Source organism: Sphaerodactylus townsendi, linkage group LG06, assembly GCF_021028975.2.
Source record: "Sphaerodactylus townsendi isolate TG3544 linkage group LG06, MPM_Stown_v2.3, whole genome shotgun sequence".
In the NCBI taxonomy this organism is placed as follows: Eukaryota; Metazoa; Chordata; class Lepidosauria; order Squamata; family Sphaerodactylidae; genus Sphaerodactylus; species Sphaerodactylus townsendi.
In genome coordinates this window covers 70,711,320-70,733,819 of record NC_059430.1, presented here as the reverse complement: position 1 = coordinate 70,733,819, position 22,500 = coordinate 70,711,320, and the positions used below count along the sequence as shown (strand labels likewise).

General features: G+C 38.6%; 1 protein-coding gene across 1 annotated transcript in view; it reads right to left on the bottom strand.

Moving 5' to 3' along the window:
- FOXP2 (forkhead box P2) overlaps positions 1-22,500 on the bottom strand; it is a 256,227-nt gene that overhangs the window by 8,425 nt on the left and 225,302 nt on the right. Inside the window, 2 exon segments of the mRNA XM_048499408.1 lie at positions 20,988-21,151; positions 21,930-21,999. Of these exon segments, the coding sequence (XP_048355365.1) occupies positions 20,988-21,151; positions 21,930-21,999 (234 nt within the window).

The following is a 22,500-nucleotide window of genomic DNA, read 5'->3' as shown; positions in this document are numbered from 1 at the left end:
AATTTTAACTCTTTCAGACATAGTTTCTTTGTATTTTGATTTTTTTCAACATATTCTGCAATTTAAAAAAAAGAACTAAATGGGACTCTTTTACAGCATTCCGTGTGCGGGTGTCTGTGTCACTGGTATCAGTTTCTAAAAAATGTTCCTAAAAATCAGTTCCTAAAAAAGTCCTAGTAGTTTCAACAGGGTTATTTCCAGAGCTGTATGTCAGAATCAAATACTGACAGAAGTTATTAGTTTGCATCTTACAACTATGGAATACTGTCCATGTCAGGAGAGAACCAGAAAACAGAGAAATTGTCCACTCGCAATGCAGTTTACCACCAAGTCCTTTTGGAAAGGATTAAATTGATAGTAAACTCTCTTCCTGTAAGCCAGTAAACAGCTTTCCAAAATATGGAATGACAGGGACTAAATATAACTGGGTCAGCATTTATCCAATCTAAAGCTTTTATTAACCAGCGCTTTACTTTACTTGCCTATTGTGGGTATATGAATAGCTTTGACTGAGCCAACAACGTGTTTCTGATCCCCTGATCCACTCTTGCTGTTCTTTTTATTACAAAAGGCAACAAAAGCGATTTTCCATACTTGAGAATGAAACCTTGCTGCTACTAATTCTGGACCCAAAATGACCAGATCAGCATAAAGATGCCAAGGAAATAGAGGACATGCATAAAGAGGCTGCAAGTAAAACTGCTCTAAAAGATCTGGTCAGCTGGACAGATCCACTAAATGAACCCAGTTTTTAATTGGATTAACCCTGGCTAATTAAATTTTGGAGGACATTAGAGAGGCATTTCAAGCTTTATCAGGCCAGGAAAAGCTAAGAATTACGGACAGACTGGAGCTTCTGAGGAACAGCTTGTTTGCGATTTCAGCTGTGACAACGGTCCCTATATTGGCTTCAGTGCACATGTCTGCTACTGGCCCAAAGGTAATACATAATACATCTACCACTGTACCACTATGGGAGCTTGTCATCATTTCTTAGCCCTTGGAAGAGAATACATAATCTCTATCAATGCTTGCATCCGGAGTGTGTTCTCAAAACAATATGTCAACTGCCTGATCATCTAGGACAGTGGTTTCCAACCTGGAGTATGTATTGGAGGAAAAAGTTTCATGTGTGCATCCTGCAAAAGGTGATCTCCTGCCAATATTCCCTAAGCTGGACCAGGAAATTCCTAGCCCTCAGTGCCCAGCTTTTTTGATCAATGCGGGAAAGCGAGAGACAATCAGACGCTTCCCCTTAAGAGGAAGTGGCAGGAAGTGAGGCATGGCTTCAGTGGTGTGTGCTGAAGGAGTTGTGTGTGCTGAAGAAGCATTGAAGGCAGCCCTTTCTCTCTCTTTCCTCTCCCTCTGTCACTCTGTCTCCATGTTTCCTGTCACTCCCTCTTTCCTTGCTCTCTCCTTTTAAAAATAGAGTTGGGGCTAAGGTACTCATGTTTGCATGTAATGTGGTTCAGTTTTGCTACGCTCATTTCTTTGGCTATGCTCCCTTTTGACTTGGGAAACTGTGTCGGCTGAAAATCTGAGTTCTATTAATCCCTGGATCTAATATAAAGTACCAGACAAAGTGACTGTTCACTGCTCAGATGTTGTTAAGAGTATCAGATTAGGGTTTGGGGAGGACTCTGGTTCAAATCCTTACTTTTCCATGGAAGGTTTCTCAGTAACCCCGCAACAGTCACACTCTCTCGGCCTATCCTGCCTTACAGTGTGTTTCTAAGGACAAAATGAAGAGGAGGAGAACAATTTAAGCTGCTTTGGGTCCCCATTTAGGAGGAGCAAGTCATGGTATAACTAAGTCAATAAATGATCCAGACACAGTAGTGGATCTAGAGGAAGAAGAAAAAGAAGAAGAGTTGGAATTATATCCCCCCTTTCTCTCCTGTAGGAGACTCATCCAGATATCCCTAGCTGGCCTTCTGTAAATGCAGATGAAATTGTAAAGTTAATAGCTGAGCTAAAATCTGGCAAAACACCTGGTTTTGATGACATATCAGCTGAGATCCTGAAAAAAATATGTTAATTGGAGGGTTCAGCAGCTGGCCAAATTGTTAACCCTTATTGATCAATTTGGGACTGTTCTAAATTCCTGGTTAAATGACAAAGAATAAAGGCTGACAAGCCTGACACCACATTCTGTGTAACTGTCACATTTCACCCAAGTTCACTATCAGGATAGGTGTTAGGTTAACACAAAATAGGAATGAGAAGCACACTGAAGAGGAGAGAGGTATCTTTTTCATAAAAGTTTAGTTGTATACTCTGTTGTTATTATTCATGCTTACTGATACTATTTTAATCACTCTTGTGTGCTTTGAAGTACCATTCTATAAATGGGGAAAAACACAATATTCACCATGCTGGGTCTCCAAAATCTTTCTTCTGTCATACCTTTGAGATAAATATTTAATCACTCAACTTTATCACACAGATGGAACACACTATCACATAGATGTACTCAATGCATGGTAAAATTACTTCTACTTGATATGATCCAACTACCCTAGGTAAGAGGTCACCACACAGAAGCAACCCTACCCTTAGGAGGGGTGAAGCAGCCTGTCATAGGCAGCAAAGAATTTAGGGTACCACTAAAGGGCAGCAATTTATTGATAGATTAGCTTATTACAATATGTTTGAATTGGTTGGTTTTTATTTATTAACCATAAGCATTGAATTGGGTCTGAGCTCATTTGATTGTCTTGGTGGCTAGGGGTGGCTACCTTATTTCGGTATTTTTCCAGTTTGGGTTTAATAGACCCAGATTTTTTTTTTAAAAAAACCAACTCAATATGTAATATTGGCTTTTCATGGTCTTAAAAAATGTTTGGATTATTAAACCTGAACCAGAAAAATATGCCAGCCTTCCAACTCTAAATGGATCATGGAGTCAGGTGCTGAGTTGAACGCAGTGCTGAACAGCAGGCTTGGTTTGAACGGGTCCAGTATTGAAACGTGGGCCTGGCCTGGCTCGGCACGGCCCAGATTTATACTGTTGTCTCCACCTCCACACTTTGGAAGTGAAGCCAATAGTATAAAGCTGAACTTACCAAGTTCAAGCCCAAAATTCAATGCTTGGCTTGGCCTGGCTGGGTGGCTCTAAACTGTGGGCTTCGGAGGAAGAGACCCAGTCAGGCTTCAGATAAGGGAGGGAGGGAAGGTGAAAGAGTGGTTGTTTTTAAGGATGTGGGCATTTTTCAGGATCTGATTTTTTGGTTCCCTTTTATTACCACCTTTTTCCGGGGAGGGGGGGTGTTTGAAAAAAACCCAAAATGCAAACAAGGTATTTTTCTGGGGTTTTTTTTCTGGTTTGGGTTTACCAAACACCCACCCCTATTGGTGGCCCTTGTGAGAGCAGAAAGGTAGAATAAATACATAAAATTGGACAAAGAAAAGCTGTTGTAGCTCTTGCCTTTTCCTCTAGGCTGTATTTTTCTGCCCTAGGGAGAAATAAGGGAAAAGAGGGAATGACACAATCTACCAGTCCTATTCGTTTTAAGCTGTCACTGTTCTCTGTTCTGAAAATACACACAGGAAAAGAGCAGTCATACACCTTGTTCTGTTTGATAAAGAAATATGAACTCTGAAGAAGGCTTTGATCTCAGGGAATGTCAGATGCTCCTAGGATGCCATTAATAACTACGTTACTGAAACCAGACCTAACCACATTTCACAGTATATTGGTTTTTGACACCTGAATGCATCTTATTTCAAACCCAACAACAGAATTCAACTAAAGGTTTATGTATTATTTGTGTCATATAGTACACAGATCTCCTTCCTCAGAAGTGCCTCTGCAGTTTTCTATGCAAGATTAGCACGCAAGAAGTTCTGAAAGCTACCTTTAAAAATGTAAGTGCAAAATCCAGAAAATGGGTATACAATGCATTTGGATATAAAGAATGAAACTTCAGATGCTTCAAGACACCTGCAAGTATGCCAATTGCAAATCATATTCTAGTGTCTAACAATTCTTTTCCACAAGCAATGTATCTCTATCCATAGAAACAGCCAGGTTTGTTTTTGAATTTTGCTTTGGCTACTTGTACCCTTCTGCTAGCATTGAAAGTCCAGGCTGTGGTTGGTTTCTCACCACTATAGCAAGCTGTTTGCAATATTTCAGGCTCTTATTTGGAACAAGGAGAACTACACATGTCTAACAAACCTATTGCTCTGCCAGATTCCATGTACTGTGCATGGTTCATACAGAATTAAGCGAAAAACCTTTACTTCTTCTGTGCCCTGTCAACCACAGAAAATGCCAGCCCCCCTCCCCACCACCACAGTTTAGATGTGAGGCACCACTCTGAAGAAAGCTTAACAGCAAGGATATATACAGGCTACTAGTAAAACCTGTTCAATATGCTTGCAGATCAAAATGCAAATTTCACTTGAAAAACACTTCCATGCCTGCGTGGAGTTGCTGACATGAAAATAAGACAATCTTATATATCACAAGTACCCGAAGCTTTAATTAAATATGTTTGAGCTGGTGTCACCAACAAGAAAGAGAACTTCATGCAATATTCTTAATTATAAATAGATCATTTTCTACAGGAGTTCTAAGGCAAATTATTTTTAGAGGAGATATGCCATTATGTGGTAATTCACAAAGTATGTAAGGTGCAATAAAGTAGGTTTGGAACAGTTTCATTTCAAGTTAATTTAAACTGTTCCTTCAAGTGAAAAATGACTGTTGAATAAATACAGAGAAGTGAAAGGGAAATACTTATTAGGCAAATTCTGACTTGAGAAAGGGATTGTTTTTGTGCTATCAGTTTTTCAGTTCAAACCTGCTAGAGCACAAAATACCAAAGAGATTGCTACCTCATTTCCAGCACATTGCAAACTCTTATAGCACTTGAGGTCAACACATCATCAGTATGCCAAGTTACAACATTAAGTATCATACAAAAATCTTCTGGGTGCCTTCTTTGTACCTCTCGCACATCTTTTCTCTTACCACTTGCCAAAGCTCCAGAATATTTCATCAGTTTTCAAATGTCTTTTGTATTATAGCTGATAGGTTAATGCTTTCAGGAACTCAATTTTTAAGATTCTTCATTTATACACAAATTTTCTTGGCTATTTTATTAGCTTATAATAAAAAAAACTATATTACACTTCCTCCCCTCTAATTTATCAGCAGCTGAAGATCCCATGAACATTTTGCCAACTAGCATTGCCAATTTAATTGTTCCAGCAGGATAATGTAGTAAATGAGGCAGTGATCTGCCATTGTAAAAAAGCAATGATAATAATTAAAAAAATCTTTAGGTGGATTCCTAATTCAGTGGAGAAACAGTGTGCAAAGTCATTCAACTTGGGGTGAGGAGGTGGTGCAATTATGCTGGCAGCTTGCAGTATTCCATACAAATTGGAGATTATTCAGCACATTTGCTTTAACCTTGGAGAAGTTGTATGGTGAGTTTTATTAGAGAGACACTGGCCCATGCATGCCTTTTTCAACTGTGCTCTTGGAAATTAATAAATATTTTAGAAGGTTTAAAAGAAAGTACTGAGTTGGTTTTCAGTCTTGGCCACGACACTGACGATGGAGAGACTGTCTGGCAGAAAGGAAGAGGCTACAGTAGTAAGAATGAAAGCCACACTATATTAAAGAGTTGATAAGAAATGACTTCTGATTGGGCAGATGAAGGAGAAAGGGGGGATGAAAGGGGAGCGAGAGGGAGGCTGAGCTGTAGTCGTTAGGCTGTATATAGAGATTAGCCTTTTCCTCAAAATGCAAGGCTGAAAAAAAAGCAGCAAAACTTGGCACCTGCGAGTTTTGGTGTGCCTACAGTCCTTCACATTTTGTGCCACAATCCATAGCAGCACACACACAAATACCAAAACAATTATAATTCACTAGCATTCCCAGTTCTATTTATTATGGAAAATGCCTAACATATGAAATTGGCAGTAATTCAGACATGTCCTTCAGACATGTCAAGGAACCATGATGAGACAGTACTGAACCCCGGCTGCCACAGAAAAGTAAACCACTCCTTAAGTACTGCTTGTAAGATGTACGGTGTATGCCACTTAAACAGAAACAATCACAGTGGCAGAAGGACCTGATTCCTTACCATCTTATCCTGGGAAACACAGTCACTCAAAAGGCAAAATTTCAGCCTATAAGTGTTGTAATAACAGATCCTCCAGAATGTCAGGGTGACAAAATCTTAGCACATACCAGGTAAACTCAAGAGATTTTCAGCCCAATCCAGAAAGGGGAAGCTCCGTATCGACTGGGGATGGCATGGTGAAGGGGACATGATGCCACCTCCATTGGAACTCTGGGCACCGCAAGCAGGGGGGGGGGGGAAGGAAAGGGAGCAAACCCCCACTGAGTTCCAGACAAGCCCATAGGAAAAACAGACTTACGCCACAAAGTTATTGCTGTGCTGAAAGGCTAGTGGAAGCCAACTACTATCAGCTCCACTCTTCTACATCCCTAGTCTGCACCTGGTCACCCTGGCATCCAGTCTGTGTAGCATCTGCCGTGGTGTTTGTTCTTCCCTTTCCACTTATTGCAAATTCAACAGTACAGGTGTGTACCATATCCACAGTACAGGTGTGTTTCACCTCCCCTCCCCTTTTGGGCTGTTCATATCTTGGAGCTGCAGCATTTCCTGAGAACATATGGGTGCTGTATGTTAGCAAAACACACAGAAGTGTTGGAATCCAAAACATTTAACCACTTAAATTTGAAGGAAGGATACATCAGTAAAATAAAAGGTTCAAATGGTTTTATAATCTCATTTTGCCTTATCAAGAGATTTTTCGTGGGAATACATATGACCATCTCTCTTTCAATGAAAGCGGACCTAATGTAAGAGAGTTCTACTCAAACAGAAATAGAAAGATAATGAAGTGAATCTAACCACCTGTGGACTTTGCAGAGGAAGACTTTCCCAGTTCCATTCCCCCACACTGTCCATTGAAGCCAACTGAATTCTTTTTCTGGACATTTCAGTGACTGTGTCAGGGATAAAGTGATGGTCTGTTGTGGGAGGGAGAAATTGGCAATAATTGCTGCTCTCTTCTGAAGATTCAAGTCTTTAAGTACACATGTGTATATTCCATTGCTCGAGATAGAGGGAAATATTTTGAAAGTATTTGGAGCCCATTCTCTACTATAAGATGACACAAAGAATGTTCAACAATGCTTTAAACATCAGTTCAGCATCATCACACACAACACAAGTTCCCACTTCCATTCATGTTAAGTCAAGTGAAGTGAAGTTTATTGTTATGGACAAAGACCAGCAATAAAAAAATGCTAGCAATACATAGGAAAGAGAAAAGAAATAATTAAAAAATTGTAGCTACAGAATTTTATTGGGACAGCACAAACTAGTGATATTTTAGTATGACAGATTTTTCAGAATTAGATTGTAGAATGCACAAAAGTAGAATGCTACCAACGTATGTATTTCAAAGGTGGATTTCTGTGATTGTTTAGGCACAAATATCTACTATTATAGTTATCTGGAAGGGTTAGCCTGAGTGGTGATTACATGTGTTATGTTTATAAATATGAACTGCTAGAAATTTGCCTTCACTGACTGTTTGTACTGGAAGAATTGTAAGATCATAAAGAAAACAGTACAATAAAAAAGGGCTGATACAAAAGAAGAGAGGATGAAAATGGCAACCAAAGACCACTTATCCCAAGAGGTGCAATATACTACTTGACCTTTATTCTGTAGATTTGATTTGTTCCATAAGAAGCAGTTAATATTTAGACTTAGTACTCATGAATAGGGATACCACTGAAAGTTGGTAATTTTGACCTCAAAATCTGTTACATAGCTAGCACGCTAAAATGTTGTCCCAGAAGAGAAAGTATTTTCCAGTTTGGTTCATAAGAGCATCCTGCAGATTTCCAATATAGGTAATTTGGCAGTTGGACAAAGGTCATGAAATGTTCAATTTTCATATTAAAAGAGGTCATGTTTTGTAGAAACATTTGTTCTTTACTCTAGGGAGATGAATCAGAAAGGGGCCTGTGGGCTGCTTTGAACACTATAGAAAACAGAAGAAGAAAGATAACCTGGAATTCTTTTAAGTGAAAAGCTGCAAAAGATTCAGATGCCTTGTAGATTACTAGGGATTAAACAGAACAACCAAAGAGGGTTAATGGGACTGCAGAAAAACCAAAATATCTCTGAAATGATCCTTTAGTACAGACATAAAGTGTGCTTTGCTTGGTGAAAGTGGGTCTGGAGAGCCATGCCAAAAGAGGGATCTAATTGGTAGTGTACTTGCTCAATCAAATTTAAGATTATTGTACAGCACTGCAAAAGGCATAAAAATAAGAAATACAATGCACAGTGGCAGGTGATTAAAGGTCTCTTGTAGAATGCAAGAGAAATTCACAGAAATGAAGATGCTATTTAAATTGTAATGGCACGACTAACTTTGTGAAAAGACAGTGTGCATGTGCATATATACATATGTGAGGATAAGCCCTAAGTTATGGATTCACAGGAGTTACTGTATGTGGGACAAAAAAAGTAGAGTTGTCATGCTTACACTGAAAATCTAAATTTTTGGAATTTTGCCAAAACTTATGATTTTATTGCTATTAGATAGAAAATGTTCTACTATCCAGATATTATCAGCAGTTCTGTGTGAAGATGGTGCATGCACAGAAATCAATAAACACAAGCCATGTTCTTTTTCTGTTCTGAGCTATAATGCTCCAAATACAGAATAGAACTATCAAGAACTGTAAAATTATGTAGGTCCCTTTCATTGGCTATCATTCTGTCAATGTCTCGTGTTCCTCAGTTAACCAACATTGGACCAGATGTAAGTTAGATATTGCTCTGGCCATAGTGAATTGACACTCATGGCTACTTTTCTTCTTGCTTCTCTCATATCTTTCCTACACCATATTCTCTTTTACTGATTCTACAGAGTTCGACTGGAGCAAATCTATACAGGACTGTACTGTAAAAGGCAGACTGTACTGCCTGCAATTAAATGTCCTTAAAAGATGTTAAGAAAAGATGCTCCTGTCAATATCAGTGATGGAGTCTGACCTTTATATTGAAGTCATGAGATATTTTTCCTATGTTTATGTCAAAATTGGTTAAACTGGTCTTATACCTCTTCCAATATAGATCTGGATCCTAAGAAGGAGGCTGACTCAGGATATACTGTATTACAAGTTACTGAACCACTCTATGAACCAATTGAATAATTCAGTCTCAAACACACCAGAAACAGGCTATTGAGGCAGTCTGAATACTGGGTATGTTTTTGATCAGATGTTTACTTTGATTTCCCTCACCAGATGCTTACTTTGATTTCCTCCTCTTTAGTACTATATACTTAAGTCTTCAGTTCATCCACTTCTGTTTTTGTTATTCCATGCACTTGTTTTGGTCCTTGTATATTAGGCCATTTCTTGCATGCCACTATTTTATTAGAAACTTCCAACTACTAGCTGTTTAGTCAGTAACCACTAAGGGATGGATGGATGGATGGATGGATGGATGGATGGATGGATGGATGGATGGATGGATGGATGGATGGATGGATGGATGGATGGATGGATGGATCGATCGATCGATCGATCCATCGATCGATCGATCTTTATTATGGTCATAGACCAGCATAGACCAGCCTAAGGTAGATAAAATACTCACAATTGAAAGGGTAAAATATATTAAAACTATAAATATATACATAAAAGGATCTACTGGCAGAAGAAATTTGGGGACACAAAAAGGTATGGAAACATAAAGGGGATAAGAATGCAAATATAAAAAGGAAACAAGGCCTAAGGGAATAATAAAATTGGCAGATAAAAGACAGATATTAGATCACAGCAGGATCACCTTAGTATTAATTAAGACTGTTTTGTAGCCCAGAACATCTTACAACATATTACAAGATCTGCTACACAAACCTGGCAGCACTGTATGTTATATCAGGATTGGTATCTGTAAGCAGCAAGAAAATATAAAATTGTCCTGCGTGATCTGCAAATCTATGCAGCAAACAAAATTAGTATGTGTAATTTTATAGTACTTACATTGTACAAAACACATGTTCTGTTCTTTCTATGTATTATCACCAGTGTCATGAAATGTATCAGTCTAACAGCCCAGTCCAAAGGCTATGGCAGCCAGAAATGGCTCTGCCACTGCACTACCTCTAGGATAATTTGAAGGAAGTGTGGGAAGGCAGAACAAAATGGAGAATCTCCAGCCACCAGAAAGCCCTCCATAGGGCTAAATGGAATAAGTCTGAGGCCTGCGTCGGGGGCTTTCCTGGTTCAAAAGTCCAGTGGAAGCCAACTAAATTGGTTCCCCCACCCCCCCAGAACACTCCTAGCCCACAGCCAGCCATGCTGGCATCCAGATTTAGGCTGATGTGGCTTGGTGGGGTTCAGGCTCTTCGGGGTTGGGCGCTGTGGAGCTCTGGGGTGCCTGCCTTCCATTTGCCCTCCCCACTGGCATAAGCATCATTGGTGGGGGTAGGCAAACATGTTGTTGCGGCCCTGCACCAGCTCCAAGCGCTGATTCTACCTTCCAGTAGGATTGTGCTGTACGTCTTGAAAGACCCAGGTTCACATCTCCATTTTACCATGAATCATATTAAGTGACCTTGAGCCAGTTACTCTCTTTCAGTCTAATCTTCCTTACAGAGGAACTTTGAGGATGCAATAGAGAAGGGAGCACCTCATATGCCAACAGCTCTTCATTGGGATTAAAACATTTGACATCACTTCATTTCTGTATAGTTGATGCACATCAGTGAAAATGAATGAAAAGCAATGTTTGAAGTGATGTGAGGAGATACTGAAAGTTCTGTCTGTTGTATTACATCAGTTAAATGACAGTCCCTTCACCCATCTGAACTATCATTTAATGACACAGTCACACACATATTTATTTTAAAACACTCTGCCTCACTTCTCTCACACAGCAATACTCGAAGTGGCAGACTGGCACAGAATCTTTCAGTATTACAATTTAAAATACAACAAAGAGAAATATAGAGAATTACATAACAGTGTACCTGTGTCCCATATCAAAAATGTTTAAATAGGTTGACTTTGTATAATTGTAGAATTTCTGAAAGGCACCTTGTCTACTGTTATCATTTTAGTATAGTCATTTCATAAAATAAGCATGGCCAAAGAACATGCCTGAGCCTAGACTAAAACAGTACTTAAATAAGTTGATACGAAAGTTCTAGCTACAGTACTATAACTGTGATGGCCCATTCTCTCTCTCTCTCTCTCTCTCTCTCTCTCTCTCTCTCTCTCTCTCTCACACACACACACACACACACACACACACACACACACACACGTCATAACTTGATGTCACCAGGTATGAACCAGACAAAACTTAATAGGTAATAAATGTTACCTATTTTTCTGCATGTAAGTTTCTAGTAACTTCTACACTGCTAGTCTATCAGCATTATGTGCTGATGCTGGTCTTTATGTAAAAGGTTTTAAGTTGCAGACTGGCACAGTATCTTTCAGTATGTTGAAATTTTTTTAGTCATATTCAGTTCAGACTTGACTGAATTCAAGCAATTAGTACCTGAGGTAGAATGTGCGTACGTTTGTATGTGTGTATGGCCCAGGGGTTCAAGAATTATTAATCTGCCTCTACAAACATTTCCAATTGTTGAGAATTCAAAAGAGGATGGCATAAAGTTTTCAACAAAGCATCCATGCATTTGCTTCTATACAGCTTTCACAAACCCCAAAGGATTCTGCAAACTTCTACAATCCCATACTATGGGGATATGACACTTCTCAGCATTAGACAGCTGCAGGCACTCTTATCTCTGGAGTGATCTTTTTGTTAAGAGGAAGTAGAAAGAATTGTGAAAGTGCAACAAATGGGGGTTAGAATATTATTTTAAAAAAGGAACATCAACTGTTCGATCAAAGACATGTAACATTTAAACAACTAAAAGGAAATGATAAAGGCTGTATTGGCTGCAGAGCACAACAGCACATAAGGCTAGAAAGATCAGGGAGTTGATGATCAGGGAAGCAAAATACAAGTGACTACATCTGAAATGTGAAGTGAAACAATATAAGGTGAAGTGAAACAATATAAAAAGATGAACAGAAAAATGTGTGTTTTGGGAAACAGATGAGGGGTGGATGGGGGCTCAGAATGTTGTTAGTCTTGAACAGGATCTGTTACTGGAAGGAAAATATTTTTCCTCCATCCAAAAAACACTGAGTACATGTAACCACAAGTACATGTTGGTACTAAAATGGGTGTGTAGGATAGCACTCTCTCCCCCCCCCACTCCTCCCTCCCCCCGGCAAAATACTCAGAATAACGTATTTCAACATGGCCAATAAAATTGGAGAAATTATTAGAGCTGTAATTGCAACAAGAAAGTGGAATGCTATTTTTATTTTGTGCTCAATTCCTTTGTCAATTTGAAATGTCAAGAAGGCCCGCCTAAAACCTGAAATGTTTTCCGACCAAGCCATTTGAGGTGGATAATACAAAAGGTTCAGCATAAATTGATGTGCTGTGTGAACTTCATAAGCAGCCATCTTCCATCCTAAACTAAAACCAGAAAAAGAAAAAAAAATATTCACACCTATGAATTCTTTGTGATTATTTTTTGGTTTATTTTTCAGATTATGAAATTTGAGGCCATAGAACAATTCCAGCCTGCATTAATATGTTATAATAAGATTAAATAGTGCTGATGTCTGTGGTATTTTACAAAATGCGGTAGCATTGGTATCCTTATTGAGTCAATTAAATCATACTCAATAATTCTCCTCAAGGTTGGTTTGATTTATTTTATAATATTTGGCACCAAATCTCCCCAGAGAGGAAGGAACATGTATCACAGAAGTTCCCTAAAGCAGACCACGTCTCCCAAGTAAAATGCAGCAGCAGCATCCTGAGATGGGACACACAGTATTATAAAAAATCAGAAAGACAGGATGGAGGAGTGGGGGACCAAGATGTTATGAAGTTGAAAACAGGAGAATGAAAGGGATTGAAACTGGAATGATAGGTAACCTACTGAAAGTGGAGTGAAAGCAGAACAGTAGGGGACTGGGATAATCAGATCTGGGAATGATCTGACAATGGGCCATTTTCAAGCTGAAGCACCTCAAAAAGACCTTCAAGCAGAATAATCATGCAAGCCTTTGGGATTAAAATTTAAAGAAAAAAGTTTGAAAGCATAAAAAGTTTGATGTTTATGCAGATCAAACTGTGAAGGATAAAAAAGAGTGACCCAGGCTGGGCAAAAGTTGGAAAGGTAAAAAGAGTAGGGGTTGGGAATGACAGCAGAATGCAAAAAATGAGGACTCAAGCCATGCCAAATGAGAACTACTCTTTTCTTCCACAGTATAGCATCGCAGAGGTAAGATTGACTCAGGCCAAATATTGTTTTATTTCAAATTAGCTACCACTCTTATTCCATTTTCCTCCAGCACACTTTGCTAACTCCTGGTTTCACCTGACATTAACCACTGCAGAAAAGATGAATATCAGAAGAGATGCTGAGTGCATACGCACCTTCAACTAATTCCAACACTTTGAAATGAAGGAGAGTACAAGAACACAACAGGGGAATAAATAAAGCACTGGGATGGTTATATGAAGACATTTTCAAAGAACAGTTCAGAATTCTTTTCTGTCTAAGCATCTTGAGAATGCTTTAGAAAACTGCAAAATTCCTTCCTGCCCATGGTTCTTCGCAAGGGAAAAAAGCAAACATGTTCAAAGTCAAACCTCTGAATTTCAAAAAAATTCAGGTAATATTCAGACAGTCTCAGTCCTCAAGTTGGTCCCTCATCTTGCACACTATACTGGTTCAGGACTGACAAAATTTGCCATTCTGTCAGGCTCACACAGTCATTATTTACTTCTTTCTTGCACACCAGGAAAATAAACTGGGATTTAATCTTGGGCCAGGTCTCTGGCTAGTCAGCAAGAAAAGAACCATTATGTTTCAAACCTGCCTTGATAAATCATGATTAAACCTGTACAAGGAAGTCTCTGATTTCACTACATCATGTGAGGAGAAGAAGTGACCAAAATACCTTTTTGTTCCTGAGTGTAAAAATGGCTGATTACGCATGGTGAGGTACCCATGACTTCAAAGAGAATTGGCTGAGGAGTTTTTGTTTTGGAGCATTTTTGGCGTTATTACCCACCAATCTGTTTGCAGTGAGGCAGGCATTACCCATCAGCTGGCTTTTGTTTGCGCCCAGGGAGCGGGGGATGATGTTTAATGGGTCCTCTATCATACATGTGTGCTTTAATTTTTAATATATTTAATTTTATCTTTAATCTTATTAATATATCAAACTATTGATAATTTTATCAACATAAAAAGGTGAATTAAAGAAAAGTCTTGAATATGACATCTGTATGCTTTGCATGAACACTAATTGTCTTTTTATAGTGGGAAGTGAGGGGGAAGTAACGGCAGTGGACAAACTGCAAAACCACAAAAGGACAGTGGGAGCTGTCATTTGCTAAGCTCCCCAGGCTCACAATAGCCCGTCTCCTGATTTGCTGCAAACCCAAGTGTCAAGACCAGCTTTTCCCAGTGTGGTCTGGAATCACTGATTGCGTGTGTATAAAACTACAAGGCTGGAGGCATCCCAGTTTGTTGATCAAATGCAGAGGCAAATTGAGTGTTTGGACTGTTTGACTACTATTATTATTTTTGCATTTTTTTAGTGTTGGTATCAATTCATCAATATGGTTATTAAACTTTGTTTTTAACCTACAGATATTTATTTATTTATCTATTACACTTTTATACTGCCCTCATACGCTTTTATACTGCAAGAGCAGGGAGGCCCAGGAAATAGAAATGATATGGAAGGAAGAGAAGAATCCTCAGTCCCAGCACCCTGTACCTAGGGTGACATAAATCAATAAACTTCTTTTTTAAGCTGCTTTGTTTGAGTGTGTTCAGCCTTACAGTTGGCAACAGGGAGGAAAGGAAGTGTGCAAAGAAGCGCAATGGAGTGGGGGAGGGCAAGACTAGATGGGTTGGCTGAGAGTGGAGGGAAGAGGTCTGAGGTAAAACTGTGCCCACTTGCAAATGTGTCCCACTTTGGCAACAAAGCAAAATTAAAAACATGGTATACTGTATATACTTGCATATAAGTTGAATTTTTCAGCACATTTTTTGTGCTGAAAAAGTCCCCCACAACTTATACGCGAGTGAAGTGTATTTTAAAAATATTTTAGGGTTTTTACTTTGTTGGCCACCAGGGGGCGCAGTTTTTAGAATAGCAGCACCAACATTTCAGGGTATCATCAGGTGACACTCCTGATGATACCAGCCAGGTTTGGTAAACTTTGGTTCAGGGGGTCCAAAGTTATGGACCCCCAAAGGGGGTGCCCCATCCCCCATTGTTTACAATAGGAGTTAATAGTAGATGGGGCTACATTTTGAGGGTCCATAACTTTGGACCCCTTGAACCAAACTTCACCAAACCTGGGTGGTATCATCAGGATAATCTCTTGCTGATACCAGCCAGGTTTGGTGATGTTTGGTTTAGGAGGTCCAAAGTTATGGATCCCCAAAGTGGGTGAATCCAATGTTTCCAATGGGAGCTAATAGTAGATGGGGCTACCCTTTTGAACCAAACTTCACCAAACCTGGGTGGTATCATCAGGAGGGTCTCCTAAGGATACTCTGAAATGTTGGAACTGCTAACATAAACATTCCTCCCCTGACCAAAAATCCAGTTTTGAAGGATTTTAACTCTTGTGTTTTAGCTTGGTTGCTGATTGAGCTAAGGTTTTTGTACTTTTAAAGTTATTGTTGCGACCATACTGTTTTTGTTGACGCTCTTTTCCACTTACAGAGCTAGTTTACTGTTTTTCTTTGAAATAAATATTCAAAAACATTTACCCTACTGATGCCTCAATTAATGTAATTTTATTGGTATCTATTTTTATTTTTGAAATTTACCAGTAGCTGCTGCATTTCCCACCCTTGACTTATATGCGAGTCAATAAGTTTTCCCAGTTTTTTGTGGTAAAATTAGGTGCCTAGGCTTATATGTGGGTCGACTTATACACGAGTATATATGGTAAGTGGATTTGCTTGCTACAGAGGGAGTGGAAAATGAAAACGGGGCTAGAGGAAATACATCCGTACTCGGCTACTGAATTGTGATCTGTGGTGTGTGAATGGCCATATGTTTGGATCCCAGGATGCCCTTCCACACACATAAAGAATCAGTTTGACAGAAGGCACCCTTAGTTCAGCCCCTGACATCTCCAGTTCAAATAATTTGCTAGTACATTATGTGAGAGACCTCAGACCAAGAATTTAGAGAGGCTTAGCGTGGTATTGCTTCATTAGTTCCTTATCAGAGTGGTTATTACAGTATCTCTTCTATCCTGTGAATTGTAGCTTTAGTTTGATTTGACCAGCCCAGTCAATTAGATTAATTCATGCTTTGATGTATTTGGTATTTTTATGAGGTTTTTTTGTGGTTATGCTCTGATCCCTCCACCCAACTTCTTTACAGATCGTTAAATTACACAATTGTCTCACAATTCCTAGATATTATCACAGCTGGAAAACAATTACAACTTTGAAACTTCCCAGATCACCTAGTATTGCATTGGTTATGGCATCCATTAACTGTTATTAATTTTATGAAATTATTAATGTTTATAAATGGAAAGATTTCCATAGAAAAATTAAATATTGGGGAAAAATTAATTCCACATCTCTGCTAAGTATTAAGAAGAATTTCAAGCACTGTTTCCACATGCATGTTATATGCAGCTTAGAAAAGAAAAGCTGAATCCATTTCGTTGATGGACTCACTTGCCTTTATCAGTGGACAGCATAAACTTATGAAATCTAATATCTCTTAGTATGACTACTCTGTGTTGTATTATACCAAAAGATAGCTGTGGTGTAGCATACTCGGGCAGTGCAATCCACCAAGGTGTCTGTTTGTGGAAGTTTTATGGCAACTGGGGACAGTACCACTGTGATGCCTCCACAGAGGTTTCAGGTGGAATGGGAAGCAAGAAAAACAGCAGAAATCCCCAGACACCATGAAGACGTCTGTGCAGGGCAATGGGCTGAGTCAAAAATTTAGCTGGTGTAAGTCTATGCCCACCAAAGGGGGTATTTCTAAGGCTGAAAGGTCACAGGAAGCTGAATAAAGTTGGCTCCACCCCCAGGGATGTGAGCTCCTGCACCTGAGGAACATTGGCGTAGTGGCAGTTTCTATATTTCGGAACCATGCAGCTACACAGTACCTTGCCACTGGCATTAGTGCCCCTCCTGCTGGTGTTTTTGCTCCTTGTGCTGGGCACTCGAGAGGCGTACTCTTGCATCGCATCTACAACTCTTTTGCTCCCCACCCCCATGGCTTGCACTGTAATATACTTTCAAAGAAATATTCTCCATCATGGCTGCTGTGCATGTTCTCAACAGGAGGATCACTTTGAGGGTCAAACAATAATATCAATGTTGTTCATTCACAAATAGCAAAATCCCCTGAGTGTCATTCACCTCTGTATTCTATTGCTTAGAAAAATATTTTTAATATCTGTAAATTCCGCATATGCACATGTACACGAATATAAGTTTTCTGGCTTGGAAAGGGGACATGTTTATTCAGGGAGGGCAAGTGGTAGACTCCAAAAGGGAAAGGGCTTGAGACTTTTGGCCAAACTACAGATTCAGGAAAAAGCAACTTTTACCCTGCTTTGATAATATATTAACCAGTTCTTATTTTCTATTATCAGACTTCAAACAACAAACAGAACAGCACACATAAAACATTAGGGAGATCAATTAAATTTTCGGGTACTAAGAAAAAGTTCTCATGAACTTTATACAAGATCTCACATTACCAGCTGCATTCCTCATACAGCTAGACTGATTTTAATTCAGTCTGAACTAGAACTCAATTCTAAATGGAAAAGGTAGGAAGAAAAAAATACTAGGGAGCATGTGCAGAGCTTATTTGCCTCCATTTTGAGTAGCAACATATCTAAGGCCCCTTCCGCACACGCAGAATTATGCGTTTTCAAACCACTTTCACAACTGTTTGAAAGTGGATTTTGCTATTCCGCACAGCTTCAAAGAGCATTGAAAGCAGTTTGAAAGTGCATTATTCTGCATGTGCGCAAGGAACCTAGGTTTCAGTAGAAAGAATTCATGCAGGACTATTCAACTGGGTCAGCAAACACTTCAACTGTATCAATCATATGGTGGTTTCACACCTCAATTTCTGACAATGTTTGCCTGTACTGTAGAAAGAGAGGTCTACGACACCAGGGTTCAACAACAGGAGAATCAGGTCTTAGTCTGGTGACCTGAGCACAAACCTAGTCCAACTTGATCCTTTATACAAAAAGCAGATCTTTTACAGGAAAAACCATAAGTATAAGACCTAGAGCCTGCACAAGGAATTCAGAATACGATCAATACATCCTTAGGCGCAAGGACTTTTGTTATCATAGCTTCTCTCTTTATTTGATGTTTCCTGATTAGTTACTAATCCTCTTTTAGTACATTTCACCCCTCCACAGTGTAACCTCATAAACTGTGTAGCTATTAGTCTACCTGGATCCAATAACTTTTTTCCATCAACTTTTTCCAGTCAGAAAGATCTGCTAGAAGTGTTGGGGCTGGGATGAGTACAGGGCATGAGTACAGTTGTATGATTTTCCATCATATTTACTTGTTATGGTGACATTGGTATCAAATACTGATGTCATGGAATTTTCTGATATACTGTACTGGCATACTGACATTATGCCCCAACCTAAAAAGCTATATAGTGCAGGAGTATGTCTTAGAATCAGTTACGTTCTCTTCTTGTCCCCCTTCATTTTCCGTAATGTATATAATTCACTCTGCATAACTCTTTCTTTGCTGAAATAGGCATTTTAGTCAAAAACACTTGGCAGTACTTGTTCTCTTTGTATAGTACAGATGCTGATTATACATGGTATTCAAGGCATATACCGTGCACAATCAGCATGTGCTGCTGGGTGTACATACACTCCATCCCTCATGATCTGCTATATTGTTACCAAACAGTTCTAAATAGCAAATGTCATTCATTCCTGTCAAATAGCTGTTTTTAATACATACAATCTAACTGTTATTTGCTCTTTAAAGTTTTATTGTCTTGGCATTTTAGACAGAAAAGGAGCATTAGCATACTCAGGAGAACAGCTGAAAGTAAAAGGCCTCAAGCTACCCAATGCATGGTTGATAAGATACAGCACTGGATATAAAAAGTTTTTGTCTGATGGCTCACTTTACTTGTTTTAGAGTACTGTTGCTATCAAGAGCTTATATTTGCGGTCTTTCTACTTCTTTTGTATTATTTAGTTTTATTACTTCTATTGTATTATTTAATACAGCTGAAGATCCTTCCAAAAGACAAATTTGTCCATTTTTAAAAAAGTAACGGTTTTGAACTCAATGAAGCAAATTAATGTTCTCACTTGTTATTTTTTTAAGGGGGGGGGGGTTCCCCTCCCCAAAGTTATACAATAAATAGCCAATACACTAATTAAGCATACAATCTTAAAAACATGAATATATCTGTAGGGTTATCTGTGTAGTGATCTTTCAAGAGAAATAAAAAGGGAGTCAAAAATCTGGAAATGTGTATGAAACCAAACCAACGAACACAAAGATACATGCAACATGTACTCCAATAGGAAAAGAATCCTAATGCTTCACTTGCAATTATCTTTCCAACTTCATTACATGTTTAATAAGTACAGAAAATATAAAACAAAACAAAAATCAAGGGAACAAAAAAACACATTCTAAATGCAAAGATCTTGTAATTTTAAGGACATTTGTATATAAGAAGAAAGCATTCTATAGCAAACATATATGTCACATCTCTAATTATTATATAAATAACCCAGGAAACAATACCTCCAAGGTATGTGTTTTACTATTTACCAAACAAGAAACTGCCACATTTGACACCTTCAATTAAGGCCAGGCATTTCTCAGGCTTCATACACATTTCTGAAATCCACAATACATCAATTTTTAATACTGCCACTCTCTGAGCTGCATTAAAAAGATGGTAGGGGAAAGATTTTAGAGTAATTAATGATATAGTTAGCTGCTAAATATTAATAGGAATCGTAGTCTTGCATAAAATATAACATATAAACCTTGCCAATACGGACGCACCAGTAATTAAAGTTGAATATGTAATTACACTGATTTATAAGACAGGCAAAAAGTTACACTTTACTAGCTTCTATGTAAACTCAGCATAACAGTTAAACTTTGCATTTTATGGTTATATAAATGGGCAGTATCTCTGCAACAGTCCATAAATGCATCAAGGACTTGAAAGTCTAGTTAAACTGCACCTAATTCTTAGAGGATTGTTTTTTCTGTGTATTCTTATGGATTACCGTAAATGGCAGAGGGGGGAAATAAAGAATCCTAATGCATGATAAAAAAATTAATCACATTGAATATTTATATAATTATGATCAAGGAGAGTGTAAATAGCAACACATATTTTTTCAGTGATATTAACTGCTTGTTTTTCAAGGCTTTAGTTCTGTACATATTTAGACATACCCAAGCTGCATTTAAACCAGCAGGATTTCCTGTGCATACAACCCTGTGGAGGACATGAGCCCAAGGCCACAATTCACATAGCCATAGGAGATGGGTCTTCCTCTTCTATTTTAAATGAGCAACACTTTCTACAATACATACACTCACAGAGGCATTTCATACTGAACTCTCTGATTCTTTTCATGTTATCATGGCACAAACAGGAAAAATTTGTAAGAGATTAACAGCACATGCTGATGAAGTGGTCACTTCACAGCCTACAAGTACAGTTGTCTGAATACTTGTACTTGCATTTGAAAGAATGGTTGAATAATAACACAGAGTTTTAGAGAAATTATTGCCCCCCTCTAAAGAATGCTAACCATACTTACATGTGAGGCTGAGGAGAACAGCCTGGACTGCTGTTTCCATTGCTGTCAATGTGATCCAGCGAACCATTGAGGTCTTCATGGACTGCTTGCAGTAAGCCACTGGATGCATTATTTATCAATCCGGGGTTACCAAGCAAAGGTAAACTACTTTCTGCCAGCGCAGCCTAAAGAAGAGGGACAATTTTTAGTTGATATCACCTTTCAAAGTAGTTTCACTATATCCTGAGATGCGTGTATATAAACAAATCCAACTGAGGAATGGAATTCTTTGGTCATTTGTTCCTCATCTGACTTTACAGGGCTTGTATATATTTGCACCACTGGATGAGCTATTAGCCCTGACACTGACATGCAAAATGTTTTCTCCCTCTATATTGTTTCAAACTCTGAAATGCACTTAAACCCTTGAGCCTGAGTTGTAACATGCAAAAAACAGTTCTTCTGTAATGCAGGCAAGCAGCTATATTATAAAAAATGACCAGAACTTAACTCAAAATAAAAAAGTCCTGACATTTGCCTCTTCTGCATAAAAATTATATCTTATAATTAAACTTTAAAGTTTTTGCCATGAGCACCATGTTCCCCAACACTATGATGTGAAATCATTCATGACAGCTTGGATAAATATTAATGCATACCCACATGCATTTGAAAAAGCTTCTATCAATCTAGCATTTGCGGCAAAACCGAGTGTTCCATATTTTGCCACAGGGTGTCCTTCTTGCTTCTTCACATCAAAAGTAATAAGAATTTGAAGAACTAGTACTTCTTGCAGTGCTAGGTAATACAACTTTCTTGGGTGATTAACTCACCTATTAGTCCTGCCCAGAATGTCCACATAAACATAAACATAGGGAGTTCTATTGCATAAGGGCAAATGGTATCAGTGACACAACAGAAAGCAGCAGCCAATTAAAAAGGGAATGTTTTCAACAGCTTTACCTGTAAGCTTGCATTAAGAGCTGCTCCATAGCCTAAGCTGGTGGGTATGTTTTTCACTAACGTTGGGCTTCTGAAAATAAATACATTTTCAAAGGTGGGTTAATTATTTTTATGGCAAGCATGCAAAGTGATACAATGCAATGAATTTTCACACCCAGTTCTAGATGTGAAAAAAATGAAGCAAGACTGGGGGAACTGTAATTCCCTAAACCACAGAACTATGTCTGCATGAAACAACTAAACTGGCCTCTCTAACTTGACTGACATGGTTACTCTTGGTTCATGGAAGATCCTATTGAAATAACGTCTATTCTCATCAATTCTGAGATATTCCTAAGAAGAGCAAAGCTCTGAAATAAGTAAGTTGCTGTCACTTTCAGTTTAAAAAAAGTTAGACACATCTACATTTTTGGTACACAGAGGCCACAAATCAAGGAAGTCATTTGTGTGCCCACACAGGTTTGAATGCTTACAAATAGACTTGGAAATCCAAAGGGGATATCATTCCTTCTTTTCCCTCCCTTCTCCTACTGTTAGTAGACTAGGTTGACATAAACTGCAGGTGTGTTAA